The sequence below is a fragment of the Gavialis gangeticus genome, unplaced genomic scaffold, assembly GCF_001723915.1.
Source record: "Gavialis gangeticus isolate Ggan-Ray unplaced genomic scaffold, GavGan_comp1, whole genome shotgun sequence".
Classification (NCBI taxonomy): Eukaryota; Metazoa; Chordata; order Crocodylia; family Gavialidae; genus Gavialis; species Gavialis gangeticus.
Window position 1 is genome coordinate 20685436 of NW_017728995.1, and position 27900 is coordinate 20713335.

The following is a 27900-nucleotide window of genomic DNA, read 5'->3' on the forward strand; positions in this document are numbered from 1 at the left end:
TCTGGCAAGAATGTAAATTTCCACACTTTTCATTTCTCTCTTGAAGGTTATATTTGCAGTTTAAAGAATTTCCTTTAATTGGAATTAGCATAATACATTATTTCCCTGAGGTGAGAACAGCCTTTCTATAGTTACTCCAGCTTTATGGATTCTGGCCAAAATAGGACAAAAGAGTAAAAAAAAAAAAAAAAAAGAACTGGTACTGCAGAAAGGACCTTAACAATGGTAATTATAATTAGTAAAACAATGGTCCTGAATTTATGCAGCATCATGTGCTTTCAGAATGCCAAGTCTGGGCAAAAAGATGCAATTTTTAACTTCTTATATCTAGAGCATGGACCTTTCTCAATTAGCTGATTAAATCCTGTTTCTTTGACACCAGGAACGGGGATTTCCTTAGGCAAATTACTGTATAGCAGCACTGGACATTGGAGTCAGAACTGTTGGTATTCTTAAGAGTTTCTGCTTCGCAGTCAGAGTTTAAAAACTTAATGAGTTAGTGCTGTCATTTTGTATTGCTCACAGCGTCGCGTGTTATTCATAAGCTTTACCTTGAGGTACTATTCTGATGAGAATAAAACTGAACTGCTGTAGACAAAAATAACTGAGCAGTTTTCTAGTTTTCACAGATGAGGGCTGTGTGAGTAGTGGGAACAATTATGCACAAATGTCTTCTGGTTTCCGAATCATTTTTCAAGTCAGCCACATTCATACTCCTTTGCATTCCCTTTTTCCTGAGTAGGAATGGGATTTTTGCTCCCTTAACGGACCTAAGTGACCAATTATACACAACAAACAATAAGCTGGAGAGAGATGAAAAGTAAAGGGCTTGCAAACAATTCTGATTGAAATATGTTCATAGAAACTATTTGGTGAGCAGCAAGATAAAAAACTGTATCTATTTTGCAACAGAAATAATTTGTCTCAGAAGTGTTATGAATCCTATAGTTGGCCCTAATGCAAATGCATCTAAGGCCTATATGCTGGCTTAATTTTCTATCTATAAATTCAGGATAAAGTTGGGATAGCTAGAGCTCCTTAACTAATCATTCAAGATGAAAGGTACCATATTTACCTGAATCCAAAATGACCTGAAATTTAAGATGACCCCCTAATGATTAGAGTCTACATACAGAAAAATATAAATTTATTATAATTTTTCTTGTATAGAATTGGAGGGTGATCTTAACATTATGCACACCCCCCCCCTTGGTGCCTGCCTCCTTCAGCCTGTCCCCCTCCCCCCCAGTCCAGTCTGGAGTCAAAGCTGCAGCAGCTCCCGGACTGTTGTGAGGTCCCCTCTGTGCTCACCCACTCCCTCCCCGCACATCATGCAGTGTACCCCTCACTCTCCCCACCCCTGTACCATGTGGTCTCCCCTGTGCTTCCCCCACTGTATCATGCAGTCGGTCCCCTACACTCCTCTGCTACATGAGCCACCTCGACTCACCCTGGACCCCAGCCACGCAGGGGCAATAGCAGCAGCCCTGATACTCAAATGATATGTAAGACTCAAGATGAGACTTTTTTCCCCCTATGTTAAATCAGCAGGGCAGAGACTCCTCCTGGATTCAAGTACATGCAATACTGCATAACTGAGGGTACTTACTATGGACTGGCAATGTCATTGCCTTTACAGTCCATTCCACCTTTGTCAGCCTATAAAGAATGTATTTGCTTATGAATAAATAAAACACAATATAATGATCCAGTTTGATAATTTGCATGTCTCATAGAATTAAAATTAAACCTACTGTTCTCAAGTCATTTATCTTGTTGTAACCTTTATGTATTTGGCACAGAAACAAGGAGGGAGAAATTTCAGTTTCCTCTGTTCCTAAAATATACTTTAAAAGTGTATGCAAGTTGGCGTAGTATTTTCAGAAGCCTTCTTTATATGTTTTTGGAGCTGATGGACTGCAGACTGCTGCCTGTGAAGGTGTATTTGTTAGGCATTGTATGTTTTATGTCCCCCTTTTCCAGTTTCTTGATTGTGATTCCTAGTCATTTTGTTACAAGATGACTTGATCTTTTATGCATTAGTAAAAATATGCTATTAATACAAAGGATGTGCTGAGTATTCTAAAATAAGCAGTGTGATCAGCAGAGTGAAGTGCCATATCCTCTACTTCATGAATATCACATGTACTTTAATGTTCACAGCACTGTTGCACACCTAATAAACGCAAATAGGTTAGCTGATGCGGATTCAAAAGAAATGCTCACAATGGAAAGTTGCACTCTTTAATCACCTTGCTTACATTGTGCTTATGTCACACACATTTCTAACTTGATGCATACAGTTTAAAAGGCAACTTGCATGGTATTTAGCTGTAATTAGTTCTACTAAAAGGTATGAAAACAAAATATTTTTCACTGAGTAATTTGCAATGCCCAAGGTAGGCAGGCGAAGAACTGTATTTTTGCTGCTAAATGTTGATGTTTCTGCACATTTGGAAATTAATATTTGCTTTCAGTTGTATAAAACCGTAACACTAAATAGTATGGAGATTTGCAAACAATAACTTGGACCATGAACATGTGATTATGGCACATACCTAGATGGCTTGAATGAAATGTGAGTTACAAACCTAAAGTGCATCTCCTTTAAGTAACCCAAATACTAGAAATTCATTTATTAGTGCATCTTAGGCCCCTGCTACACATTACATATATTTTCCAATTAACTGGTTAATCATGCAATGAATTTAGACTGGCCACATGTGAAAAGTAGGTCTGGCCACAAGTGCAAAGTAATTATAACACAATTAACTGGTTAATCACATAATAAATGTGGACTGGCCACAGGTGCTGATCTAAGGTATTACACCATAAAAATGACTATTAAAGGTATAAAAAGAGACGACCAGCTATAAAGTTAGTGCTTGAAAGTGTGTAACGGCTGTATAGCTAGTTTCTATCCAGCTTTAATTTGAACATGTAGCCAGGCCCTTAGCGTTTTTATACAATGACTGTTGTTTCTATTTTTATAGCAGTCCTGGCTACCCTGTTCAGCTCTATCAGCTAGAAACTGGTAGAGTTCCTATCATGCTCAGTGAAAAGTTGTTACCATTTATTTTCATTCTGTTTGTATACAGGGAATTGTCTTATGTATGAACTTACAACCTAATCGCAGAACTCTGGAGAGGGAAAGGGTTTTGTCAGTTCCCCACTGAGAAGGGAGGCAAAGTGGGATGGCATATATAAATCCATTAGCCTAGATCACAGTATGTCAATGGATCATCCTGTTTTAAAGCTGAGATTTTAAGACCTGCAGTCCTTCCTTGGAAAGGTTTCTCAGCCCCTGCCCCACCCTTTTAAGGTGAATGTTCATAGGAAGTAAAAGCTTAGAATAACGCATTCTAATAATTCTTTGAATTTATATGGTGACTTTCAATTTCCCTCTGTCTCTTAGCATTTTACCACCTTGTTACTGGTATGAGTTGTAGGGCTTGGACCCCCTCTTGGCTGATGCCCTACTCACTGGTGATGAGAGGGTGGTCTTTGTGTGCATCACCCGCCTATTCTGGTAGCTGTTCCTTCTCACCTGCCACGACTTGGTCTTGTCTTCTTGAGAGAGAGTTGCCCCACAGGTGACTCTCTGGGTACCACATCCTGGCTTCTTTTTGGAGCTCTAACATCCCTTATACTCCATCCTTACCACATCCAGGGCCTGAACTGGTGTCAGCACCTTGATGTCTAAGGCTACAAATGAAAACCCTCTCGTCTGTCAGTTGTCAGTCTTTCATATGACCCAGTACCAGATCCCAATTCTGCAAAGGCCATCTCTAGTTGATTTAAGGCAGAATCAGTAAACGTAACTGTCTCTTTCTTGAGATGATAACTCTAAAAGGAATACTTAAAATATGAACTATAACAAAAGTATCAGCATCTGCTATATGCTCCAAGGTGCTTCCCTGGACCTACTTGCTCCTAGTTGAAGCCTCTTCTACCTTGGCAAGTTTTTCCCTTTTCCAGTTACTTGAGGGTCAGTTGGCCCTCTGGCTCTTCGCTGCTTCCCCATGGCATTATCGGGGCACTCCCAAGCAAGCCACTGCCCCTCCCCATCTTGGCCCCATCTGACCTGGGTCCGGGGTCTTCCAGGCAGCTCTTGCCAGAACTCCAGCTGCTCATCCTAGCATCTTTCGCTTGCTTCTCTTTGGGTGTGGCCCTTCCACCACTTCCACTGTGCATCAGCAGCCACATCCCAGCTCCTTGCTGGTCTCTCTTCCAGGGCCTCTCTGCCACAGGTCTCGCCATGTGCCTCTCTGTAGCGCGTCTCTGCCACAGGACTCCACCCCACCTCTGGAGTCTCCTCTCCACATGCCTCCCTGTGGCACATTTCTCTTTGGCGCTTCTCTGCTGGCAGACTCCACCCCTCTAATGGAGTCCTCCAGTGTGCATCTCTGCCACTGGGCTCCACCCCTTCTCTGCACCAATCCACAGGGCCATGCCACTCCAGAAATGGCACACCAGAGCCTGATGTGCCACAGCCAGCTCTCCACCTGCATTCACCAACTGCCCTAAGGTAAGCAACAGCAGGGACTGTGGTAGACTTCCTTGCAACCTTTCCCATTCCCTTTCTCGTCCTCCTTCACACCCCTCTTCATAGAATTAATATCCTTCCAAAAAAGCGCATTTTTTTTTTTTAGTATAAGCCTGTATGAATTAGCATATTACAAAACTACCTAGGGCTTGAATATGATGGATCTGCTGGTGGCTGGTTGTATGCATTTACCCAGGTGCTTGTAACATAAAGAGGACTAGTGTGTTTAATCAACCCTCGTCTTAAGCAAAGCAAGCCACAGTCATTGCTGGTATAACTCCAGGTTTAAATAGACCCTCTCCATCCAGAACCCATCACAGCAAGGTTGAAACATGTCACCTGATCACTCTAGCTCCCTACAGATATTGGGAAGAGAGTAATCAGGTATGTGCCTATAAAGACACTATACTTAATAAATCTGCCTTCTTGTTTTGTGCAATACAAGCAAATAAAAACATATTGAAACAAGCTCTGATTTGGCACAAACGTTAACGAGAAGCAAAGTTTTTCCCCACTCACAGGTCTCAATTTGGTCTGTTTTTATCTTGGATCTCTAAAGAGCAGATCTGTGCAGAGTGCCTTAGAAAGAGATGGGCTTAACCACCTTGAACAGTTCTTCACTAAAAAATAAAGAACATCTCATCAGTCTTATCAGTCACTTCACCCACTTCCTCACAGTTTGCATGCTTCTGAGCCATGCTGCTAATAGTGCATACAAGCGAAAGTGCATGAACAGGTGGTGATATTAGCAGGCTTCTTATGTTTCTGAAAAATGGGACAGAAATGTTTCATGTCTTGGAAGTCTAGATCAATATCCGTCCATCTTGTGTATGTATGAAAGTCAGCCAGTGTGGTTCTTGCTGAAGAGGTGTAAGACATTTCTTCTGCATTGGATCCACTAGTCTGGACCCAAGTCATAATTTATTTAATCTAGATAAATGGAAGCAAATATTATTATCATTAATATATATTCTTTCTTTCCTTTTAAACTGAAAGCTACCCCTAATTTTGATGAACTGAGCATATCTTCCTCAGCATCTGTCTTTAACAACAAGAGTAGTTTTCTGTGAGAACCTTTTTAAAAGGGATTCCTTAACGTCAGGTTATCCAGTTTGCTTTATTTTTTCCAGGGATTTTTCTATTTTTTGGAATGGTCTTGGCATGAACTCCCTTAGTGTCAGCTTTCTTTCATAATGCCTGGCCATCACCGTGGTTGTTGGTAGATCATTGACTGGTCTTGCAAAAAAACATGACTGCTTTTCATTCTGCAGCATGTTGGACATAAGGCATCACATTGGAAGCAGCAATCTTGTGTTTTGGGCCTTCAGGATCCAGCCTGCACCCCACCCCCTATGCAAGATAAGCCTCCATTTTCCCAACTAATGGCCCAGGGTCACTGCAGCACAGCTGCAGGACACTTCTGAACTAGCGCTGCAAGTCTGTTCATTATCAGAATCTGCATGAGGCCACAAAGCCTTTAAGCATGTTCAGACAAAGAAAGGGAAAAGCTCATTAATTAGGCACTGTGAAGACAACGATCATTACTGTTCTTTTTGTCCCAAGGGCTTCTGGGTTTCAACTTGAGCCTGCTATTCTAAACCTGTGCCAATCACTCTCATGCTCTTCATGCCTGCTGTGCTGAACTGACAGCTTACTAACTGGCTGTAATCTAATCCGAATAAAAGATAGGAATGACTTCCTTGGATTTATAGCCACAAAACTCTACAGCTCCCTTAAATATGGTGGTAACATTTCCTTAAATTCACAGGTGCCCAAAGAACTTCCAATTTTTTTAGCTCCAAGCAGATTAAAAAGTAAAACAAGGTAGCAAACTTTCATTCCCTGTCCCTTTCTACTCCTTTTATTCACATCCTGCTTCAGTATTCCTAAAGAAAATTATTTTCAGGGGGCAAATATGTCTGCCTTTCATGCAGTCTTAATAACCTGCTTGCTGTAGAGGTAGGACTTAGCACTAGTCCTTGTATGTGTGCAGGAAAGAACAAGACTTGTGCCCAAATACAAGGAAGAAAAGAACATTGACAGAGGGTAAGAGAGCCTCGTATTCCTCCTAGCTCAGTTCAGGAATATTCAATTATAATAAATTGCAATTAGCAAAATAATAATAAATTAATAATATTGATTATTCCCTCCCAAAGCCTCCCCATGTGCTTTGTGGTATCCCCCTGTTTGATGCCTTTGATGCTCTGTTCAGTTTTGCAGCTTAACAGTCTAAATGTTTGTTTTCAAAATGCAGAATATGGGATGGCTTAAAGTATAGTATAGGACTAAGTATCTGCTATAACTACACTGAACAATGTGTGCCAATTAGATGAAGTGCTTTAAGTCATAAAGTTGGAAAATGGCTGGCCAAGCTCCTCATGGCACCTGCCTGTTCCCTCTTCATGGTAATGAAGATCAAGATGCAGCTATACCAACAAAACCAGTTGCAGTAAATGTAGCATAGCTCACATTATGTATGCAGTAAGTTAAGCTAGTTTTTAGTACACTTAGAAAGGTCTCCTAGAATGAATGTCTAAGCATTTGACTGGATACTAAATAAATTATATTCATCAGGAGTTGCATTAGCAGAATAAAGTAATAAATGGCATGTGGATTATATATACTATTGTTTATTGTGATAGGATTTTAGTTATATAGGAAAAAACCAGTAGTTATGCACTTCATGGCCGCGTCCACACAAGCATGGACACTTGTTTCCCACAGAACAAGAAGGGAGCAGTGGGACATCTTGTGCCACTGATACTTGTCCCTGCGGAAGCGCCTGTGCCATGCACCCTCTGGCATGTGGTTGGTTATCCCAGGTGGAGTAGGGGAGGCTGGGGCCAGCACTGGGCTGGCCCCAGCATCCTTACCTAGGGTCCTGGGGGTCTCCTAGAGCTGCAGCAGTGGTGATCCTGCCACTCAGAGTCTCGCTGGCAGCTGGAGCAGTTTTGGGCAGTGTGCACTGGCGGCACCAGTGTGCACCAGTTTTGGGCAGCGTGTACTAGCACCACGTGTGCCGATCTGCTTTTTTTTTTTTTTTTGCACAGTTTTTTTTGACCCTGGGACCCCCACCCTTGCTGCTACCTTGCAGAACAAAGAACAACTGAATGTGCGGTATGTGGTGCCACGGACAAGTCTGTGGCACCACATACCGCATGGCCACGCTCATCTGGATGCAGCCCATGAGGTTATACCTGTCAGATAGTGGTCTAACATCTTCCGGGTTCAGTAACTTAAAGTGTTTGAGCCATTAAAATCAACGGAGCTAGGTTCCTAAATACCTTTGGGCTGTAGTAACCAGCAACTGCAAATGAAGATTTTTTTGGGGTGTTCTTTCAGTCCTGTCAACAGTACATAGATAGTTGTTCTTCTGAATTTAAACCCTAAGAGCTGCTGTTATCACTGTTGATGAAATGGTAGGAGTTTTGTCAGAGAACTACTTTCTGCTTCTTCTGGGAAAGTACTGTAAACTTTTGTTTTGAGTCTCAATCCTGGTGCCAGAGGAGAGTTAAATCAGTGCAATTTTAACTAGAACAGAGGACCCACTAACATTTAGTTCATGGGGAGTTAATTGTTTTAATGGTTGTACTTCTCTACAGGGCATGCATTGAAAGGCTGTTATATTGTCCATTTTGTGGGTGTTAAATCAGTTCCATATGCAAGTAGAGGCTTTCAGTGTCTTGAAAAATGCCGGTATTATTTAAACATTTGCTCATAAGGCTTTGCAGGTTGGAAGTAGTATCCAATAGAATCAAAAAGCAAAATGATATCTTTTACCAGCTCAGGCTTTTCTCTGTGTTGATTGCCCATCTTTTCAAGTCAGCTGGTTTGAAGGATGAAAAGAACTGCAGTACATGCAAAGCTGTGACTGGGGAAACACCGACATCCCTGCACGTAGTACACACCTCCATTCCTCTCCACGCCAACTACAAGGAAACAATCCTTGCACTCTGTGGTTTACATCTGAGTCTTGCTTGTTGTGTGTCCTTAAAAGCAGATTCAGTTAACCCAATTGAAGGGAAATGGTTTGGAGCTTGGGGGGGAGCCAGTCAAGCTGTCCAATCCCGTCTATCCCCCAACATAAATTTGGTAGGAGTAAGGACAGAAGGACAAAAAAAAGGAGGAGGAGAAGAGGTCATATGGTGTGGTACAGGGTACCTGTGCCCCAAGCAATGAATTGAATACAGCACTAACCCATCCAGCATACCCAGAACCCATGTCCATACATGCCTATAGCAGCTGGATGCTCTGGCGAACACTATGTTGACAAAAGGTGCTGTCAAGCAGGCGGGCACTGATCATGCCCCTGTATTTCTTGTAGTCTGCATCCATATTCTACATTATTATTTTTCTGTTCTTTATTTTTATCTTTGTATTTTGGTGGTGCCCACAACATGGAAATCTCTGTTTACACCCAAAATATGGCTCCTGTCCCCAAGCACTCTGTTACCCAATTTATTACAATTGAAAATCATTGGTATCTGCTCAGTTATGACCTATTAGACACTGAAATGAATGTCTATGATGCATTATACATTGTGCATTACCCACATTAATTTATCTTTGCTAATAGGACAATGAATACCAAAGGATATAGTGCGGGAGGGCTGAGTCATTTGTTTCCTGTATCCACCTGGCAACATTTTACAATGCAGATATGTAGCACTTAGCACCATTTACATTAAAAACATTGCTGAAAAGTTATTTATTGCAGTGTAGTAAACATGGTTTGAAGAACACCTGCTAAACCTTTTCTATTTCTCATTTACATTGTCAGGTTTCTTGAGCACTGGGGATCAAGCAGCAAAAGGAAACTATGGCCTCCTCGATCTTATTCAAGCTTTGCGATGGACTAGTGAAAATATTGGGTTCTTTGGTGGTGACCCACTAAGAATAACAGTTTTTGGATCAGGTGCAGGCGGTTCATGTGTCAATCTGTTGACTTTATCCCATTATTCTGAAGGTAACCGTTGGAGCAATTCAACCAAAGGTATTATGCCGGTTGCAAATTTTGACAATTTTGGTGTCTGCATGCCACCACCATTAGTAGTATGTGATGCTCTGTATATCTCTCTCTGTTCCTACGGACCGTTGAGTTCAATAATAAGCAGACTTTTGAAAGGCTGTACTAGCTGCCTTCTCCCTTGGCTCTTCCGTGCATGTTTAAATTTGGGGTCACTTTCTTCTTTTTCTTATGGACCTTTGTTAGAAACACTTTTACAGTAGACTTCTGAACAGCACACACTAAGTGCATCATTTTTGTCTCTTTTCTTTCCTACCTAAGGGTGTACTCTTTGGAAAGCCAGTCAGTGATGCTCACAGTAGATGAGGCCCCCTATATTCAATCAGTCATCAGAGAAATGTTTAGTTTCTCATGAGGAACAGGATTTAAAGAAAAATAAAATGACACAGTTTCTCTTTTCAGGGATAATGGCTGAAATGCTTAAAACTATTATCTTGTGTGACGGAAACAAGTGCCTAGTTCAGAAATCTTTTGTCTGAAACTGCATGAATTTCACTTGCTGTCATCTGAGAAAAGAATGTTTTGAATGTTTTGCATGCATGATCCAAAATTGTCAAAGCATCCAGGTTGCAAAGGATTATATATATATATATATATATGTTTTTCCTATTCCATAACTAACACTGTTTCTCCCTAGTTAAGGCAGACAGCAGGAAATAAAATACATGCTGTTTGAGGCCAAAAACCTATTTTCCTTGTCCTACAATTTTGGCACCAGAGTTCCACACACTTTTTCTCATTTGCATGGCCACTGATTATTGATCACATAATTATTTTTTACCCAGTTTTCTCATTGCTTTCACAGATTTATGCTGCATTATTTTAGAAGTATTTGGCAGGTCTCAGAATGCCATATAGGCTTCTCTGATTTACCCTGTGATAGTCTTGTTGGGCTCTGAGCGTACAGGCAGACCAATCTAACTCTGGTGATGTCAGCAGAGTGACTTCTAATCTAGGCATGATCCAAAGCCTGCTGAGAGGAACAAAAAGATCCCTAGGCTTTGGCTCAGACCCTGTACTGGTACAGCTGAGAGAAGAATCAGGCTGATCCTCTTTTACGTGAACAGTACTATTGGGGAAACATTACCAGAACTGCAGGTTTAATTTTTTTCATATTTTTCCAGATTTTAATTTTTTAAAATGACATTTTTACCAATATTCAGGCAAAGATTACCTTAATGTCTGGAAGATCTTGAAGCGTAATTAGGCCCCATCTACACATTATGCTTAAGATGTGATTAACCAGTTAATCACATCTTAAGTTGTGACCCAGACACATATTCCATCAATTAATGGCATGATAAAAGAGGAATAAGACACAAACTTATTCTGCAAAAATGTGTAATAACTCTGTAGCTTTTTCCTATGATATCAGTAAATGAACATGTAGCCAGGTGCTCCCTGGCCCTGTCAGCTACAGACCTCCATGCATGAGAGCTGCTGGGGCAGGGGGAGCCTGGAATTGTGATCCTGGGCTCCCTCTGCACCGGCAATAAGGCATGATTGGACCTGATGCTGGATCCCATAATCACACCTCTTGCCATGCACATGTGGCATGTCCGGAGGCGCAGTTGTGGGGATTGTGCATCCAACCCTATCGTGCCTTTACTTCAATGTCTGGCTAGGGTCTAAGTGTAGAACTCAGGTATACATTTGACTTGTACAATAATTTAGATATTTTTCTATTTCAACTTGCTGAGCAAATACAACATTTTGGGGAAACGGCCTTTTGAGCCAGGAGCTGACTGATGTAGCTTTTGAGTCTGAGACAATAGGTTATATTATGCAGTCAGTTTTTCAGCAGAACTCACAATGAAGGTTCTTTGTGGCATAATGTATTAAGCATGGAGCTGAGAGTCAGGCAACCTAGTTTCCATCCTCCATCACTTGTTTCTCTGGTCTTAAATTTAATCCAAAGCAGCTCATTTAATGCTGAATACCCTATGCCTTCATCTGCAATAACTGGACCGTTGAGATCTGCACTCTGTGAGCAAACTCTTCTCTGTCATGTTGTAACACACAAAGAAAATTGTCAAGAGCAGAAGTCTATGGAGGAACTGATCTAACTAGGTGCTGAGTACCATGCAAATAAGGGATCTTTTGGGTTGGTGGCTGTACCAAAAAATCAATAAGTGGATCAAACTAAAAAGAGTATATTTGGGGGGTTTGGTAAAGTGGGAAAAATTTGTCTTGGGGTTGACTCTAAATACAAGGTACTTTATTTTTTTTAATATAAATGCAAGTCAATTTTAAAAGAAGAAAAATGCTCTTTTAAGAACAAAAAGTCAAAATGTGTCATTTAAGATACCTTGAAAGGTTGTAGCATTCTCCAAGTTGGGGACTCTCAAGTGAAATTATTTACCAAAATAATTTCACCTGAGTCTCATTCTGAGTGCTTCTCTGGTTACCCTCTGCTCCCACTGAACGGCGCATTAGGCAGTTGCCAAGAGGCACTTGGCCCCTTGCAAGATGATACTGTTAAATAATCTACTTCACTTGTCTGCAAAACAGAAGCAGTACTTCCTACTCAATGTAAAGTACTTTCAAATCTGAGGGTGAATAAATATAAGTTATTCCCTCCATGAGACTCAATACAAGAAACTGCAGGCTATGGCATATTACGTGATAAAATCCCTTGTACGTCAGCCAGCTCCCCTGTGCCACAGTGAAGGTATAGGTATTGTATTATATTATATCTCTTGTATTATACATGGTTGCTGGTGGAAATCAGTTACAGTATGAAAATTACTTTTCACAGTGTCATCCATTTTTCACTGAAAGGTTCAACAGAAGTATTGTTTTTGAGTAACTGAATTAAGCTTTATGGCCAGAGGACTGGACTTTTAACTTAATCTAGCCTTTCGTGTAGTATTTAACAAGCCATAGTGTTTATATCAGCACTTTTTTGACATGTAACTTACTCTTTTTTGTTCCCTCATGGGTTTATACAATATTTCTAAACAATAAAAGCATAAGATATTTACAGAAAATGCAGAAAGAAAAAAATGTGCAGCATTATCAAATACATTGTTGTGAACATTTCTGCATGTATTATCTTGCTATACATACTCCAAAGGCCAGATCCTCAGCTGGTACCAATCACCGCTGTTCCATTGCCTTCCAGATGATTCACATTCACTGGAAAACTGGTCCTACAGATTAAAAAGAAAAAAAAAATTCAATTGCTCTGTTTCAAAGGTTCTTTCTTAACTTTTACTTAACTCTTTATAAGGCAACACTCTTAGGGTAAGAATATTGTGGTTACTCGTCTATCCAAAAATAGACAAGAGTCCCATTTTCAAGTTCTCATCGCTGCCTGATTTCAGTTTTGCCTGCAGAAAGGTATCGAGTAAAGATAAAGGGTTAGCATTTGGCTCTGTTAGTTTCTGTAAGGATTTTGAAACTCCCCAAAGAGCCTAATTTACAAAATGTCTGCAATGAATGCAAGCTAACTTTGGAGTACAGTTCTGATCTTCCAATTTGATACATGTGGGCAGGTTCCTGGTTTTATTGGGACTCTCTTCGCGGTTTTGGATCCATCTAGGAAAATCACATTGTAGGATCAGGACCATAACTTTCATTGTTAAAGAACAAAGGCTGAGCACCTGCCATTCTCACTCACTTGAATGGGAGTTTCCAGGTGCTCACCATGGTTCAATACAAGGATACAGGGTTTGCATAATTCAGTAGCAGGGAGCCAGATGTTGCCTTCAGTTACTCTGTTGCAAAACTAGAGTATTGGATTGAAGTTGACAGAATTATCTCAGGTTTGAAGCAGTGTATATAAAAGCAAATTTTAGGCCCGTGTACTTTGTTACCACAAATTATATGTGCTACCTGGATTTTTTCATTAGCTATAGTACTCTGTGACATATAGGTCAAATTAAAAAATATTTTTCCAGTAGAGTGCACAAAAAGACTGTGGAATTGCAAGCAGCTCTTTGTCCTTCAGCTGCAACAATTTTGTGAGGATGCAGAAAGTGTTTTAAAATGTTTATTAACAAGATGGAGAAACTATAACATATAGATACGTTCTATTTTTGTTATTAGCCTTGGTTGAGAGGCAAAAGCCCAACTGAGGAGGTCCTTCATATCCTCCTTGCACAAGAGTCAGATGCAAAATCCCTATTGAAAGCAAAGCTAACTTCTCCAGAGGGGATAGGAAGGAGTGAAGAGACGTCACGGCCCAAGCCAGAAAGGAGAAAAAGACATATAAAAACAGCCATTCCAATGTCAGACCTGCAAGATTTCTCAATGAGCCAGCTAGACATCACCCAAAGGATTTTCTGCACACACTTGCTGTATGAGTCATGGCTTAGAGACACCTAGTGAAGTCCTAGTGCTACTAAAGCCAGTAATAGACCTTGAGGGAGTTGGGATTCCTCCCACAATGTGGATAAAAATACTGAAAGAGGGGAGGAGATTGCCACTTCAAGTGAGGCTGGTTATATCTGCAAACAGCTGTTTGGGTCCAGGTTCTTCTCTTACATCCAAATTAATTGCACCAGAGTTGCTGGAGTTTACCTCAGGTTTTTCACAAGCATTAGTGGGATGCAGATGTGGTCCCTGTACCTCTCACAACTGAATGCTTCAGCATATGTTTAAAACTCTAAGGCACAAAGCAGCATTTTGAGATATTCAGTGTAAAACATCATGTTCCTCTTTTATTTAATGTGATCACCATAAACCTTGATTAAAAATATGAGTCTTTTTTAATAAGAAGTGATCTTGACTTTTAGATAAATCAGTTAGGAATATAAAAGCTGTCCAGTACCGTGTCACATGTGGCATCAGAATATAAGCTTTATTATGTATATTATTCAGAAGCACTGTACATCTCAAGCCAAGTTCAATCCTAAACAGAATGTAAAAAAGCCATATATTAGGTGCTATCCAGTATTTAATTTAAAACATGGTCACACACCTGCAAGCCATTACTCGCTTGAGCATTGGCCAAGAAATTAATCAAGTTCAGAGCTTTTCCTTTAACCCAATGAATTACTTTTATTGTTATGATACTTTTCAAAGTAAATGATATTATCATACATGAGATGCAACATCAAGCAATTCCTGCCACTCTTTTGTGTTCCTCAGTTATTACCTGCAGGACAAATCTTCAGCTGGAGTAAATCATTGCAGCTCCATTATGCTTCAGTTTTGCCTCTCTGTTGGTCCATGGTTTATGCACATTGGTGCATTTAATTTTGGTGCATATTATATGTGGCAGGTTTAACCATTGGTTAGGCCATTGTTAGGTCTAACCATCGTGCTGCATTTATGTATTAGGAAGACACCTCCCCCCCCCCCCCGATTTCTGTATTGTAAAAATGAAGTTTCCTATTATCTCACAGACTTCCCCTGATATTTATGAACGTGTAACTGTTTAAACATTACCTCAGTACTTTTTCGTACATGTTTTCCCACAGGACTTTTTCAAAGAGCAATCGCTCAAAGCGGGACAGCTCTCTCCAGCTGGGCAGTGAGTTTTCAACCTGCAAAATATGCCAGGATGTTGGCTACTAAAGTTGGTTGCAACATGTCAGACACTGTAGAATTGGTGGAATGTCTACAGAAGAAGCCTTATAGAGAACTTGTTGACCAGGACATTCAACCAGCGCGATACCATATAGCCTTTGGACCAGTAATTGATGGTGATGTGATACCAGATGACCCTCAGATACTAATGGAGCAAGGAGAATTCCTCAACTATGATATAATGTTGGGAGTAAACCAAGGGGAAGGGTTAAAATTTGTTGAAAATATAGTTGATAGTGAAGATGGCATATCAGCTAGTGATTTTGACTTTGCTGTTTCTAATTTTGTTGACAATTTATATGGATACCCTGAAGGCAAAGATATATTGAGAGAAACTATCAAATTTATGTACACTGACTGGGCAGATCGACACAATCCTGAGACAAGAAGGAAAACATTGCTTGCTTTGTTCACTGATCACCAATGGGTTGCACCAGCAGTGGCAACAGCAGACCTTCACTCCAATTTTGGATCCCCTACATACTTTTATGCCTTTTACCATCATTGCCAAACAGATCAGGTACCTGCCTGGGCAGATGCAGCCCATGGGGATGAGGTCCCTTATGTATTAGGAATCCCTATGATTGGTCCTACTGAATTGTTTCCTTGTAATTTCTCCAAAAACGATGTTATGCTAAGTGCAGTAGTGATGACATACTGGACAAACTTTGCAAAAACTGGGTAAGTATTAGTGAGGAAAAGTAACTTTCTATAAAAGTTGAGGAGTTGATACCACAGACCTTTCTTGTTGTGTTCACTGGGGACTGCATGGGTGACGGGGTACAGACATGAGTAAGGGTTGCGGTAGTGGGCTGGGAGTTACATTTTTTCTAATGTCTCTGTTCTTGGTATTAAGTGGTCTAGGTGACCATTCTATACCTAACAGCTCCCCTGACATTTTTTTCTATTATAACCTGATGTTTCTCTTTCTCATAGTGTAATGACTGCCCTTAAAAATATTTTTGGGCTTTGAAAGATATTGATGCTTTGAGAGAGATTCTCTACATTTAAATTGGGGAACTCTGCTGCGATGACTAATATGTCTAGTATTTAAGTGTGACCATTGTATAAGAAATTGCAACATGTATCATACTGACTAAGGACATGCTGAGGTGGTACATAGAAATTATGAACTGCAGAACATAAAAAAACAATTTAACATACCCCAGTATTTGATCATACTGAAGTATTGGTGGCATTTGGATTGCATGAAATAGGAGATGCCAGAAATGAAACATCAAGCCTTTTAATAGCGTGCTCTTATTAAAATAACAGGCAGTTAGGAATTTAAACTATTGAGGTCCAGAACTAGGGAGATGCTGAGAACTATCAGCTCCTGCAGACTTCACTGGGAGCTGATGACTCTTTTCAGCACTCAGGTACTCATTGGATCAGTCTGTAAACTGTTATATGCTATGCCAGATTAACTTGCTGGCCTCTTACTTCAAAAGACATGAATTTAAGTTACGTATAAAACAAGCTTTATGTCCTTGCACCCTGGTTTCTAGTAGAAAGTAATCCGAATCAATAGCATGGACTGTTGTCAATGTTTTCTGAAGGGACAAGAGATAGAAAGTTAGTGTTGCTGCTGATTGAGGCACACGAAGCTCATTGACAAACCTAAGCAAGGGAACCTTGCCCAGTGATGGTTGATTTTAAAGGCTGCTGTTAGAATTGTCTTCAGTTCCTCAAATGCTATTTTCTTACATGCCTGGTTTACAATTATGGTACAAAACCTCTGACATGCAAACATCTCATCTTTTTTTTTTTCTTTTCCTTTTGTTTAGTGACCCCAATCAGCCAGTCCCACAAGACACAAAATTTATCCATACAAAACCCAATCGTTTTGAGGAAGTAGCATGGACCCGATATTCCCAAAAGGACCAACTGTATCTTCACATTGGATTAAAACCACGCGTGAAAGAACATTACAGGGCCAATAAAGTGAACCTGTGGTTGGAACTGGTACCTCATCTGCACAATCTTAACGACATTTCACAGTATACCTCTACCACAACTAAAGTGCCATCAACTGATATTACTTTCAGACCAACAAGGAAAAATTCTGTTTCTGTTACTTCAGCCTTTCCCACAGCCAAACAAGATGATTCGAAACAGCAGCCAAGTCCATTTTCAGTGGATCAAAGGGACTATTCCACAGAGTTGAGTGTTACGATTGCAGTGGGAGCATCTTTGCTGTTCCTGAACATTTTGGCCTTTGCAGCATTGTACTACAAAAAGGACAAGAGGAGACATGATGTTCATAGGCGATGTAGCCCACAGCGTACTACTACCAATGATCTTACCCATGCACAAGAAGAGGAGATAATGTCCCTCCAAATGAAGCACACTGACTTGGATCATGAATGTGAGTCTATCCATCCACATGAGGTGGTTCTTAGGACCGCCTGTCCCCCAGACTACACCCTAGCTATGAGAAGGTCTCCTGACGATATTCCCTTAATGACACCGAACACCATTACAATGATTCCCAACACTATACCGGGGATTCAGCCCCTACACACATTCAATACATTTACTGGAGGACAGAACAATACTCTGCCCCACCCCCATCCTCATTCACATTCAACAACCAGGGTATAGCCAGACAAGACGAAACAAACTTTATTTTTTGATGGATTACAGTAGGTGAGATTACGGAAGATTACTTGGCTTTCAACCTACAAGACTCTTATTATTTAAATATGGAGGAATATTATGTGAATATACATATCAAGAACTTTGGGGGTTTTGAAAAGAAATGAATTGTACATATGTACAAATGAACTTAAACAAACCCAACCGTTTGCAATTGCTTGAAGCAGTTGTCCTGAATGATACTTTTTCATTTACATTCAAGTATTCATTTTTTGAAGATTTAAGTTACATAATTGAATTAGGCATGTGCAACACAAAAACGAAAGAACTATGACTGAAAAGTAAAAAAAAAAATCTATAAATATGCACAAGGGACACACTAATGGAATGTCAGATAATTTTCACCAATTTTTATTTGGAACTGTTTTATTATGTAGACCATATTTACATATTTGGATAAGTACACAAAGCACCAATGCTGTTAAGGCCTTAGTAAGGGGCTCATGCTAAAATCTGCCAGTCAAACAAAGAAGTTTTAAAGCCTGGCAGGTAAAACATTATCACATAAGTGCTGTCAGTATAAAAGTTGTGGGAATAAGGGAAACTGGATATTTTTAGCACGATGTGCATGATAATTTATATGCTTGGTGGCTGTGCTGCTGATTAAGCCGTAATTAAAATTCTTCTCATCCCATTGGAGTTTTTAATAGAAGCTTCCTCCATCAATTGGCAAACCAAAAGAAGATTTTCTTAAAGGGGCAAAAGTAATTACAGTAAAATATTTCACAGTAGCTTCAGTAATAGAAGGAATTGTGGTACTTCTTAAAGGTATTTGATGGTCCTGTAGGTATATAGTGGTGAACACTCGCTGATATGAATCCCAGGAAAAAAATCTCTGTGTTGTTAATGTTCTGTTTCATTTCCACCTAAATAATACTATAAAATGTAATCTGAATGGAACCTCTTTGATGAAGGCTTTATAATTTACTGTGGTTAAGTTACAATATATTTAGTTCATATTGGTAAGGTAAAGTGTGTCCAAAGATTTAACTGAAATGTTATTTTGCAATATTAAGAAGCCCCAGTACTACCACTCTGATTACAGCTCTCAGTCATTGGTTTAACTCATGTTGCATGTGACAAAGTGTCCTGATAATATTTTAATATGAAGTTATTTCCCTTTTTTGGTACACATTATCTTTGCCATTCAAGTGAATTAATTGGACAAGATCTCTCTAGGGTGTAAATGTAGATGCAGAGGGTACATAAAGTTGGAGACCTCCAAAAACTGGAAATTTTTAAACCAGAATCTTACATATATTTGTGCGATTTTTAAATGAATGTCCTGAAATCACAAAAAACTTTTCATTCCCCTTTTGCTTTCCAGTAATGGTATAATCAATCCTTTCAAAATGTTTGTATATGTAATCAGATGTACATTTATATAAAAAAAAAATTGAGATGGACTTAAGAGCACATCCCAGATAAATACTTTCTCTCTTACCTGTACTATATTTCTATTAGACAGAAGTTATGTGATTTTTTTTTTTTACATTTTTTCAAATTACTAGCAATTTTGATAGTTTGTAAGATAATGCAAAGAACTTTCTCTGACAAACTAACTGCAGTAACATTTCTTTTCAGTTACTCTTTTTCAAGAATGAAGGCTTATTACACACAAAAAAATTGTATACTACTTGATGGAAAATTACTTTGTACTTCTTGGCCATATTACTGGTCATTGAGTGAAATAAAGATAATCTGGATAACAAATATTATTCCAATGCTAAGAGACCTGATCTTTGCTCATTAAAGAGCTAAAATGTTTATTGCTGTTTTGTCATTTTTTAATGAAGTAATGGTAACTGTCTCAAATAAAGAGTCATTTCTTAAGGCCAGTCTGGTTTTTGAAGACATGAACATGCCTTCTACATATAATAGAACTGCATATGTACAAACCAGTCCCAGCTAAAACAATTCCTTATAAAAACCTTGACATTGTGAATGTATGATGTCTTAGTGCTAGATGATTTCTCATTACTCCAAACTTGCCATAGTTTTTTCAGCCAGAAGTAAAAAAAATAAAAAAGGAAAAAAAAAAAAAAAAAAAAGTTTGAAAAAGGCATGGAACAGGCCTAATCGAAATAAATGTGCAGTACTCCATGAAATGAAAATCACCTGGTTGACACTATATGGGTGATTAAACTTTTGTAGAGTCATTGCTAGAAAGTTATCCTTCAAGGTGCTTTTAAGCATACCAACAACAGATTTTAAAACCGACAATTCAAATAGCCTCCTCCCTACCTACCTCCTCTAAAACCCCACTGCCTCCTCCCTGCCTCCTCTTCAGGCATTTCGTTAAGCTAAAAATAATAATGAATACAATATAAATTACGGTCCCTGGCTTGGAAAGGTTTATTTCAGAGAGCAGCATTAAGGGTAATCTTCAGAGTCTTCAAAATCCAGAGTGGTCTATGTACAATTTCTGCCTGATGTGGTTGTGCTTTTAGACTGTGACCTGCCAGTGTAAACCAATAAAACGAATTGTCTGCCATCTGATAATTATTGTTTAATAGGAAGATTGTATTTTGCTATGTTGATGAAACAAACTAAAACAAAAAAGAACAAAAATATGGATGGCCATAAACAAGATATACATGAAATATGATTTTATGTACTTTTCTTAACTTTATCAAAACCAAATAACTTTCTACTATAGTTTGATGGTGGCCATATATCTATATCTATATCTCTATATATACAATATCTGGTAATTGTTTACTTTTATTAGTTCTAAAATAAATGATTTAGGTAAACCAAGCATGACACTACACTTTTTATTTCTGTCAGCCAACAAAAGTATAAATGTAGAAGGAGGAGGCGACAATGCAAATTTCATAACTTTAAATCCTGTTCAAAAAAGTTTATTCAAGTGATGCAGATATCATGAATGATATTTCAGTTGGTACTTTATTGTTGTAGTAGAGTCCCTGGCTTTCTGAAAGTAAACCAACACCCCATGTGTGAATATAACTTTAAGAAAGGTCAGAAACTGTTTTTAAAGCTGAAACATAAAAAGAAATAGAGGAGACATTTTGAAATATTTTATTATGCTTATGGAATTTAATTGTGTATTTTTATCTGATTTTTTTCCCATAAAAATAAGCCATGGAAAACCAAGTTTTATGACGTTTGTTGTATCATTTCATTGGAGCAGATTTGCAATGAAATCAGGATATTAGGATTTGGAAGGTTTAGGTTTAGCAAACATTAAAAGCCTGTGTTTTCTGCTTTTATGTTTTTGTGAATATGTTCAAGGTGTTTTAAAGAAAATTTGATCATTTCAAGAAAACAGTTCTCTGGAATCACACTTTCCTTTTTCTGTTAAAACTGAAGACAAAACACTGCGCTGCATGGGCCTTTCTAGGGAAATAAAGCATATTATAACTCATTTTACTTAATATTATCTCAGTTGATGATACATATTATATTCTGTCCAGCAACAATTTACAGGCTATGGTAACAACCTCACTAAACAGGATGTTTTGTAGGAAAACATGATTACTGCTGCTATTACATGAATTAAAAAATGGCTCTTATAAACAGTAATTTTAAAATTATCGTATATGGTGGTTTTTCTAAAACACAAATATTGCTGTGGAAAATACCAAGGTGAAAAGAAGCCTAAGCAAATATGTTACAGCTTTAAAGACGCCACTGCATAGAAATTACTGGGATTTCAGTTGCGAGTTTCACTGATATATTCTGACAAAACAAAACAGAACTGAATTCATAGGAAGCTGTCAAACATGATGGCATTTATTATGTGTGCTAATTGTTTTCTTCTGTGGTATTAATTCAAAGTATTGATCTTTTTCCCTTTTCTAGTACTGATTTGTTATAGGCTATCACTTTTTAATGTAAGCGAACATTAGATAATTTGGTTATTATTGTGAAAAGATGCTCCCAAATAAATTAAATGAGTGGGCACTTCCTTGCCGAGGCTTTGTTATCATTCATTCAACTCTCTTGTTAAGGTGTCTGTTGCAGCAGTTGTTCGGCCTTTTTTTTTGAGCCAGTGAACTAAGGGAATTTCTTTAGCAAATATTACAACCTCTCTTCCATTGGAAATGGTAACAATTACATGATTTAGCTGTCCTTCTGAGGTCTCCAAATAAATGTGATTGATTTGAAACATGCACTGGTGATGTAGATTTTTTCACTTAAACATGCTGATTTGATTTAGTTTTGGCACTTTACTAAATTTGTATGCAGGCCAGAAATTAACTACATTTAATAAAGTGTTTAACAGTAAGATACAGAAGAATCAATGAATTAACCACAAGCAGTGTGTGAAGTACCTTTTGTCTTGGGTTTTGTTAATGTTATTGTGTAATTGATTTCTTATTTGCAGATCCAGTGGAAACCTGATTTAGCAACAGGGTGTATAGTCAGTGTATCGCCATGTTACCCCTTTTTGTCTGGTGAAACAATGTAGTGTAAAATCTCATTGGATTGACAGATGACTGATTTCCAAATCTCTCATGGGCAATTCAATCTTCTTTGCTTGCTGTAGACAGTAAATATGCCTGAATAACTTGTGCACATATGAAGCAATGTGGTTTATTTAGAAAGTTTGCTTACGCTTTTTTGTTTTCTTAAAGAATTAACTAACATTTGAAATTGCAAAGTAAGGCTTGGTCTTAGCCTAATCTTCCCACCTGTTGAGGCTGTTGGTAAAACTGTTGTTGACTTCACTGGAAGTAACATCCCACCGTAGAGGTAAATTTTGTACTTTGAAGTAGTTCAAATGAAGACAAAGTAGCATGGAAGTTATGAGAGTGACATAGAAATTTATTTGTGACTAACATTTTTTGGCACATTATATCCATTGTTTCTGTTCTGGTGAATATGCCATGCCACAGGCCTTCAAAACTGATGCATAAACAAGGCATATATTCTGTGACCTTTTTGTGGATACAGCTCAAGGGCAAGTGTCGGCGTTCTGGACTGAAGAGAATCTGGCACCTGACCCTGTCTTTCCCCATTGTCAGGGGCCAGATGCTCCGTTGATGTAAATTTCTCATAGCTCCATTTGACGTCCTATTTATCATAGCTTCATTGAAGTCAGCGGAGCTATGACAATTTATACCAGCTGCGGATCTGCCTCCAGGCCTTGAATGTTCATCATGGCTCATCTCACCCTTTTGCACATCTTGCACCCTTCTGCAATATTTGGAAGTGCATAGAACTGCTAGATTTATGAATGTGGTTGGGTAGCTGACTCTGCTTTACAATGTGCCTGAAATCATTTGTATGGCTGTCCAAAACACAAAGGTTGGAACTAACAGACGCTGTCTAGCTTTAGTGACATTTCGGTACATGTAAAAACTCCACAAGATTAAGTTATTACAGAGAAAGTATTTACTGAACCAGATTTTCAATATCAGAATTTCTTTTAAAGGATATTTTAATAACATGTACTCAACTATGGGCCGGAGCCTCAAGAGTTATAAAATGTACCAGCTCACCTGTAGTCAGACAGAGAGATACCAAATGAGGATCTGGTCTGGGATATTTCATTGCTGTGTGTGCAGCCTTCCTCTGCTCCTCCTTCCTGTTTTTGACTGGTAAAGGAAAGTCAAATGTTGAGTCAAATCTTGTTTCTTAATTTCAGCGATGCTAGTTCTGCTTTGGTGCAGGAACTCTGAATTGACACTGACGTCAGAGTTCTGCCTATCTGCTATTTCTACAGTATTGGAAACTCCAAGCATTTAAATGCTTACAGATTTTTGTCCTGAGTGGTTAGAGAGTTTAGAGATTAGGTTTTCAAGGTTTTCCCTTCAGCCATAAGGGCTGGGAACATTTTCTTTAGAAAATGTAATATAAGATAGGAAAGGTAAGAAAGTAATACAAGCAGATGTTCAAGAACATAACCACAGATCATAAGAATCCTAATACACCTGTTAGCTTATATCACTGACACTGTGGTGTGTAAAAAGCAAGTGCGTATAGTTTTGGTCCTGTTGTGGCTAATGGGAATTTTGCTATTTGATTGGAAGAAAGATTGAGCCAGAAGTCTGCATATATTGCTATGCAACCTAAAACAGGTTGCTTAAATAAATACGACCTTGGGTCTTTCAGTCCTTGGGATAGTTTGAACAGTCTGTGGGTCAGCAATCTGTAGAGTTTATCACTGTAAAAAGGGGACAGGAATGGTAGGGGGAAGAGAGAATTAATTCAGTTCTTCATCAGGTAGCTGGCAGAGTTATCCAGCTTTGTGGTGTGGCTATAGGCAAGGATAGTGTCACTGTCGTGCCAGCTTGCACAGCCCAGGAACCTTTAGCTACCAAATCGTGGTTCTTCCTGGACAGTATAACCACCGCACAGCTCCTCTGCCCTCTATCCAATGTGCTTAAGTATATCAAGGGAAGCTGTAACCCTAAATGATGTATTAACTCTTTCATGTGTATACATTATATCATTAATGGTCTTCCTGGAGCAGGTGTTTAAGTCCTTGCATGTTTTAAATGTGACTATGGAAATGCATACTTTTGGGTATTTGTTCATAATGTCTTTAGATATATGTGCATCTTTTAGTACCAAGTAACATATGGTGGGGCGCATATTTGTTTTGAGTTAATATGCTAAACAGTGCAGAAAATGTTAGTTCAAAATTAATTGAAAAATCCAACAATGAACAGTGTTCTGCCTTCTTCATTTTCAACTTCATTTTCAATCTAATTCTTCTACTCTGTTTGACTGATAACTACAATATGGTTATACAACCCTTTGTTTTTCTCCTTAGTTAATGCATTGTCCAACTTAAGGCTGCTTCAGTGTTATGGTAAGTGTAGATGTGTAGCCCTGAGAATCTGACCAAATAGTTGAGAAGCAAATATTCTTCACATTTATGCCTGTGTCTATCTGGATTTCCATTTAATATGACTTGGATGGTTTATATAAGTTGAAATGTCATGAGGAGACTTCTTTTAAGAGCACTTGCTCAAATCCAGACAAGGTAAGCCAGTGTCCAAATCATTGTTGGGAAGCCTATATGAAACAAAGTGCTGATTTTGCTAACATTTACTAATCTCTGATTTAGCTAGTCTCTAAGGTGCAAATCTACCCTGCCTCCTGCCATTTTTTAAAACTGTAGCCGAATAAACTGTTACCTTCCTTTACACTGCAGCTGGAATTGCTGTCCTCCTCTGACAGAAAGTGAAGAAAATGTGGACCACTGATCTCCTTTGTGGGTCAAAACTTCTGTGCCCACCCAGAATATCAAAAGGAAGAAGGAAAGACAGCAAGGCATGACTTTTGGCTTTTACCCATAGCCAAGTGCTGGCCTTGCAACCACTTGTTGGATCGTGAAGAGGCCAGGAAGGGATCCCACCAAGAATGACTGAGACAGGAGCTTTGTTAATCATGGTCATGTTTTCTCCCTCCATGAGCATCTAAATGAGCAGTGCCTTTCTGTGCCTGGTTAGGTTGAATGACAGAAGGGCATGACTGGACTCATGAAAAGAGACTTTTCCAGAGAATCAGCCTCAAAATACTCTGCTGAGGAAAGATTCCAGGTACTTGTGTTTGCCCTCCCTGTTACATTTATTTGAAAAGTGGCCTTAAATTGTGCTTACGTATGAACAAATATTGCAAATATTTGTATGCTTAGGTTTGTACTGATAACATTTTCTCTTGAAATGTAACTTTTTTTTTCAATGACACAGTCATACTGTACCTTGTCAATACAGTTATGTCCCTGGTGTTGTTATTTATTTTTTAATAAAGTTAAGCAAGTGGAAGCTCCAGATTAAAGGCACTTTGCTAAGCCTTTCTATGCCATTAGATAAAAAAGACAATCAGCTTCATTTAGGTTGCAATGAATTTGTCCTCTTGCCTCCTAATCTGAGTTGGGATTCGCCACAGTGAGGAAGCATTTATACTTGCATTATCCCCAGCAAGGCAGAATGCTAGTGTCAGTGCTTGACCCTTAGCCAAACTTCCATTGCAGGAAATTCCTCGTTCATATATTTATACTTGATCTTTGATTGGGAGCCAGGCACCGTATCATCTGTCATATGACTGAGGCAGGCACAAATGGAATGATGTGCCTTCCCATGTTGGTACTTTGGTCTTCTTCATCATCATACTATCTAAGGCTATTACTACACTGCTGCTTGCTGTGTAGCATAGAGATATCCAGACTTGGAATCCCAGAAGCAGTCCTGCCAGCACAAAGCTAACTGCAGGCAGATTCTCCTTCCTCTCAACATGGTAAATTAGCTTGTGTTGCCACAGCATTCGGTACTATGGCTGTGTGAAGCTTCAATCGCTGATTTGATTCGGCAGAGATTTGGCCCGATTCGGCAGCTGAATCTCCGAATCTGAATCAAATCAAGAGAACCTTTAATCTCTCCGAATCAAATCAGAACCGGAGAGATTTGATGATTCAGACAGAGACACAGCTTTAAATATTTTTTCTATGTACCTAGAGGTACCAGGTGACTCGTAAATGCTGAGATGGTGGGGTGGATGGAGAATCCCACAGGAGCATGGGAGGGTCCCCAGCGTGCTGGGCGGTGGGCTTAGGAGCGGGCCAGAAGCACTTCCGATCCACTTCCAGGTCCACTGCAGAGTGCGTGGGGGACCCTCTCCCCGGCCCCCAGCTCAGCAACTGGTGCCTCCTGGGTCTGGGGGTGCACCTGGTGTCCCTCCACAGCTCATTGTCAAGCCAGAGGGGCACGGGGGTGTCCCCTATGTGCTCAGCAGTGGACCCGGAAATGGACTGGAAGTACTTCCGGTCCACTTCCAGGTCCACTGCTGAGCATGCGGGGGGCTCCCCCACACTCCTGTAGGACACTTCATCTGCCCCATCATTGCAGCATTCACAAGCCGCACCTGGTACCTTGAGACAGATATGTAGAAAAAACATTTAAAGCTGTGTCTATGGCTGAATCGCTGATTCTCCAAATTAGCATCGAATATTCAGATTCAGATTCGGCCGAATCGAATCTGGACAATGATCTGAATCAATTAATTGAATCACTGTCCCCCAATTTGGGCCAAATCCAAATCAAATCCATCCCGTTTTGCACACCCCTATTCAGTACCTGCCCTCACTCTTAAAATTAACTTGGGTAGCTCTACACTACTCTGCGGTGTACAGGCTGTAGTACAGAAACACCCTACTTTTTTATCATAATTGTTAATATATTTATTACCACCACACCTTGTGAGGTAGGGAAATACTATTCTTATTCCAACTGTTTACAGATGGGGAATTAAGGCTAAAATCGCATAGCCTTATTAAGGCTCAAATCAGAAACCTGTGACTGACTGTGGAATTAAATACCCATCTCCAGAGTCCAAATCCAGTGCCCCAGCCAGTGAACTGTTCTTCCCCTACTTGGGCTGCACAAACTGATGTTACTAATTACAGCTGTGGATATCAGTTTTTCAACAAAAAACTGATGTTTGTTCAGACCATGGCAATGAGAGTGGCTCTGGCCCAAATAGCTGCAATTAAGTTAGTGAAATTGCTCCAAATTTACCAGGGTGTAATTAGGAAATGGATATGTTCCCCATATCTCTAAAGCTATGCCCCTTGATTTGTCTGGCTTCTCAACCTTGAGTTTATTTGCTCTACTGTTCAGGTGAAGTGTTTCATAATGCTTATACAAATTTCCATTACTTTATCTCATAATGTTTCAAATGCTTTTCTACTCTTCCATAATCCATGGGGGGTGGGGGCGGGGGGCATTACGTGGTCTTCTCCAAGCCTCCTTTACTGTTTGAAGGTACTTGGCTTGATGATGTTGGCAAATTAGCAAGTTGTTCCCATTCTGAGCTGTTATATTCTGGTACAGCATACAAGTTCCTTCTTACCCTTTTTATGTAGCATCCCTAGCTCATTCAAAACTGTGATTTCAAAGGAGAGGTGAGGTTATAGCAAAATATCCTTTTATTCAACATGGATTATAAATCTGAACTACGGCTAGGTATACAATGTTTTAATTTTCTGATTCATACTTCTCTTGACATTGATAATATTCCAGTACTCTTTGTTATATTTTATTTCCTTTTCTTTTCCTTACTGCTTTCAAGTTGTTGATTTAAAAAAAAAACTAAAAACAAAAACAATTTTCTTGATAAATGAGATTCTGTTCATACTTATCTCTCTTATCATTGTTCC

General features: G+C 39.3%; 1 protein-coding gene across 2 annotated transcripts in view; it reads left to right on the forward strand.

Moving 5' to 3' along the window:
* NLGN1 (neuroligin 1) overlaps window positions 1-20997 on the forward strand; it is a 735624-nt gene extending 714627 nt beyond the window's left edge. The window contains exons 5-7 of one of the 2 annotated variants that reach the window (XM_019503315.1): window positions 9327-9539; window positions 14999-15788; window positions 16895-20997. In XM_019503315.1, coding sequence (XP_019358860.1) covers window positions 9327-9539; window positions 14999-15788; window positions 16895-17711 — 1820 coding nt within the window. In that variant the 3' untranslated portion in view covers window positions 17712-20997. The remainder of the gene's footprint in view (window positions 1-9326; window positions 9540-14998; window positions 15789-16894) is intronic. The other variant, XM_019503316.1, reaches the window with a different exon arrangement.
* The last annotated feature ends 6903 nt before the right edge of the window (window positions 20998-27900 follow it).